Below are 4,454 nucleotides of genomic sequence, written 5' to 3'. Positions count from 1 at the left end.
CACGCGGCGTTTTAAATATAAATTATCCTACCGCAGCGTATCCTTTGAACGTTCAATTGCCGTATCTTTTGTGTATGTGTGCGCGCGCGCTTTTTTCTATTTGTGCGTGTACAAAAATCGCATGCAATTATTCGTAAACTTTCAGTTTTGTGTTTCGCGATTATGCCACTGCCTGCGTAATGCTGATTGGCGAACGGAACACCTACAAATCCTACATTATCGGTTATAATCTTTTTGGCAAGACGTTGAACACGCGCACTAGCTCTTAGCGTAGTTTTTGGAAATTCATTCGAATTCTAAGCCAAAACAAAAAAAAAAATTGTTCGTAAAAATTTTAAGTTAAGCTGTGTTGCTGCGACCAACAACGTTTCATTCCTCGTTTAGTTCGTTAATGAATAAGAATAAAATTCACAAAGTGCCAAATATTTAAGCATTTTAATTATAAAATAAATATTTATCTACTAAAATAAAGAGCAAACAACGAATATTTTAATTTATTTAACAGTTTAATATTTAAGTAAAACTCTATACGCAACCACCTACGTTTAAGAGCAATCACATTCTGTACCTTAATATAATAAATATCCTGTGGGACGACGAGTGCGGTGCGTTAAATTTTTTTTTGAAAAAGGACATAAAATCCTTAAGAGAGAGAGAGAGAGAAAAAAGGGGATTTCGAAATGGGAAAACAACGCCTGGGCATCGGATTATTATTGTGGTGAGTAGAATTACAATAAAACATTTACATATATTACGAATAAATGTGCAAAACAACTGTTATCTAAAACGTCCGTTATAATATTGTATTAAAAATATTTTTGTGATTTTGTACAAATTCAGGCATACAAGTCAACAATCAGGTTTGAAACTGTGAATAAATTTGGGAAATTTTGTTCCTACTTTTTGTGTAGTTTAAAAACTCAGCACGCCTCCCCAGAAGAAAGCGCAAATAACTCTTTCCTTTTTCCAAACACAAAATTTTTGCAATTAATTTTAAATTAGGCATATTGTCAACATTGAAAAATACATAAACATGTCCAATAAAAATATCATCCAGTATATAAATTTTTTTTTGAAAAAAAGCACGAAACAACTTTTATAAGTTTTTTTTTTTGAATAACCAGAAACTTGTTATGCTGCAAAAATGTCATTTAAGTAAATGAAAAGTAAATATTCTTATGGCAAAAAAAATTTAAAAGTCATCTTTATCAGAACTGGTTTCTTGGTTGATGTGGCGAGTTTTAAGTAACAACCATGATAAAAATATAGTAAGGTAGAACCGGTGAGAGTCACTTTTAAGATTCTTGACGTTTCCAAACAATTTAATTTTTAAATTTACTCACAAACTCACACACACATTTTCATTTTCAATCTCAAGCAACAACAATTTCGAACAATTTCAATTTTTTATTTTCACTTTTATATGATTTTAAAATGTTGGCAAACTTAAAAAAAAAAAATGATGGCCGACAAATTGAGAGAACGGTTATACCTTGCTATGTTTTTATCATGGTAACAACAACAAATTGAATCTGAAAAGAGACAATGAGAAAAACAAATATAAAATGAAATACGTAAAACTCCTTTCTTGTCAGAGCCAAGCCATTGAATTCAAAACACATAACTAGAACCAGTCTGTCAGTTCGTTTATGCCAACAAATTTAGGATAGCCAATATACTTTCGTCTAGACCTTCTGGAAAGAATTATGTATGCATATATATATCCAATAAGTTGCAGCTACCACAGGAAATGAGTTCGCTGCACTAGGAGGGCCACAGCTAATTTCTTATATCCCAGTTTTTAGTTAATACAAAATCCTCCAATTCTAACTGAAAGGAAATTTTATGTAGAAATTTTTACCTCGACGTCCTTCGGTCTCTGGACACTCATTGAAGTATATGTATTCTTTGATAAAAAAAATGTCTTTCGATGGCAATTCCCTCGTAAACGCAAAAACTAACTACGTTTAATATAGAAAAATTCTGAAATTAAATCATGAAAGGAGTGCATTACGGTTAAAAAAAATATACATATGTATGTAAATGTTTCTTTTTTGCCCTTCTCAAAAAGCTCCGATTTCGTTTGCATTCTTCTCCTCCTAAATGGCTTGACCGATTTTCACAATGTTTTATGTTTTTTTTTGTGTACTTATTGGAACACCTAGATGGGTCCCAGCAATGGGTTGTGCGCTGGGCTTGGGACCCGCCACGTAAAAACCACTTCCAGTGAAGAAGCAAGGCAAAGCCTCGGATGAGACCCCCCCCTTATGATGACGACCACGGCAAACGTTTAATAGGCTACGATTTGAGGGCATGGACCTGGAATGTCCGGACCCTTAATGGGGAAGGTGCCTCTGCCCGGCTGGTTGATGTCCTCGTAAGGACAAAAGCTGACATCACCGCCATCCAAGAAATGCGTTGGACGGGGCAAGGCAAAAAATGTCTGGGGCCTTGCGACGTCTACTACAGCTGCCATGTAAAGGAGCGCAAATTCGGAGTTGGATTTGTGGTGGGAGAGAGACCCCGTCGCCGAGTACTGTCGTTCACCCCGGTGGACGAGCGTCTAGCTACAATCCGCATCAAAGCGAGATTCTTCAACATCTCGCTCATCTGCGCCCATGCTCCGACGGAAGAGAAGGATGAGACTTCCAAGGATCTCTTCTATGAGCGCTTGGAGCGCACGTACGAGCGCTGCCCCCGCCATGATATCAAAATCGTGCTTGGCGACTTCAATGCCAGGGTGGGCAAAGAAGGGATCTTTGGAACCACCGTCGGAAAATTCAGCCTCCACGACGAAACGTCCGACAACGGATTGAGGCTGATCGACTTCGCCGGGGCCCGAAACATGGTAGTATGCAGTACTAGGTTCAAGCATAAATAGATTCATCAAGCTACCTGGCTGTCTCCGGATCGAAAAACGAGAAACCAAATCGATCATGTTGTGATAGACGGAAGGCACGCTTCCAGTGTTTTAGACGTACGCACACTCCGAGGCCCAAACATCGACTCGGACCACTATCTTGTTGCAGCCAAGATACGCACCCGCCTCTTGCAGCAAAAAATGTGCGCCCAAATATGCAAGGAAAGCTTAACGTCGAAAAGCTGCAATCACAACAGACAGCCAGCGGTTTCGCTACTCGACTCTCACACCTGCTCTCAGAAAGCACTATTCAACAAACCGACATATGCGAGCAGTGGAACCACATTTCCCGCTCATTAAGTACCGCCGCCGAAGAAGTAGTCGGATTTCAGCGAGCCCGAAAGAACAACTGGTACGATGAGGAGAGTCGGAAAGCTGCAGAGAAAAAAGATGCCGCCTACAGGGCCACGCTGCGATCGGGCGCAACGCGCGCTATGTGGGACCGCTATAGGGATCTGAAGAGGGAAGCGAGACGTATTTGCCGCAACAAGAAGGGAGAGGCAGAAAGACGTGAGTGCGAAGAGCTTGAAATGCTGGCCGACAGGAGGGATGCCCGAAAATTTTACCAGAGAGTTAGGCGACTTACGGAAGGTTTAAAGACCGGGGCGCACTCCTGTAAGAACAATAATGGCGACCTTGTAACTGATGTCCAGAGCGTACTTAAATTATGGAGGGAACACTTTTCCGCCCTACTAAATGGTAGCAGCACGGAAAGTTGTGGAGAAGAAGAACCCGAGCCCGCAGTCGATGATGACGGAGTCGACGTTCCACCGCCTGACTATGACGAGGTACGTATAGCAATAACGCGACTGAAAAACAACAAAGCCGCTGGAGCTGACAGCCTGCCAGCTGAGCTATTCAAGTACGGCGGCGAGGAGTTGATAAGGTGCATGCATCAACTCTTGTGCAGAATATGGTCAGATGAACGCATGCCCGACGACTGGAATTTAAGTGTGCTCTGCCCAATCCACAAGAAAGGTGACCCCGCCATTCGCGCCAACTACCGTGGGATCAGCCTTCTAAGCATAGGGTACAAGGTCTTATCGAGCGTATTGTGTGAAAGACTGAAGCCCACCGTCAATGAACTGATTGGGCCTTATCAGTGTGGCTTTAGACCTGGCAAATCCACCATAGACCAGGTATTCACAATACGCCAAATCTTGGAAAAGACCCGCGAGAAAAGGATCGACACTCACCACCTATTTGTCGACTTTAAAGCCGCTTTTGACAGCACTAAAAGGAGTTGCCTATACGCCGCTATGTTTGAATTTGGCATCCCCTCAAAACTCATACGGCTGTGTAAAATGATGTTGAGCAATACCACCAGCTCCGTCAGAATTGGAAAAGACCCCTCCGAGCCGTTCGCCACAAAACGGGGTTTCAGACAGGGCGACTCCCTTTCGTGTGACTTCTTTAATCTGATGTTGGAGAAGATAATAAGAGCTGCAGAACTGAACCGCTCAGGAACAATTTACTACAAGAGCGTGCAATTGCTGGCTTATGCCGATGACATCGACATCATCGGTAACAAAAA

At 41.7% G+C, this 4,454-nt stretch overlaps 1 protein-coding gene across 2 annotated transcripts in view; it reads left to right on the top strand.

Moving 5' to 3' along the window:
- LOC118740935 overlaps positions 1-4,454 on the top strand; it is a 238,066-nt gene that overhangs the window by 14,594 nt on the left and 219,018 nt on the right. Inside the window, exon 1 of one of the 2 annotated variants that reach the window (XM_036472695.1) lies at positions 7-718. The exons of the other annotated variant lie outside the window; for it this stretch is intronic. Coding sequence (XP_036328588.1) covers positions 681-718 — 38 coding nt within the window. The 5' untranslated portion in view covers positions 7-680. Of the gene's footprint in view, positions 1-6; positions 719-4,454 lie in introns of those variants that run through there. 2 annotated transcript variants of the gene reach the window in all.

The sequence above is a fragment of the Rhagoletis pomonella genome, unplaced genomic scaffold (genome assembly GCF_013731165.1).
Source record: "Rhagoletis pomonella isolate Grant_MI unplaced genomic scaffold, Rhpom_1.0 Rhpom_scaffold_00006, whole genome shotgun sequence".
Taxonomy (NCBI): domain Eukaryota; kingdom Metazoa; phylum Arthropoda; class Insecta; order Diptera; family Tephritidae; genus Rhagoletis; species Rhagoletis pomonella.
Note: the sequence above shows the minus strand (reverse complement) of the source record. Positions and strands in the feature narration are given on the sequence as shown.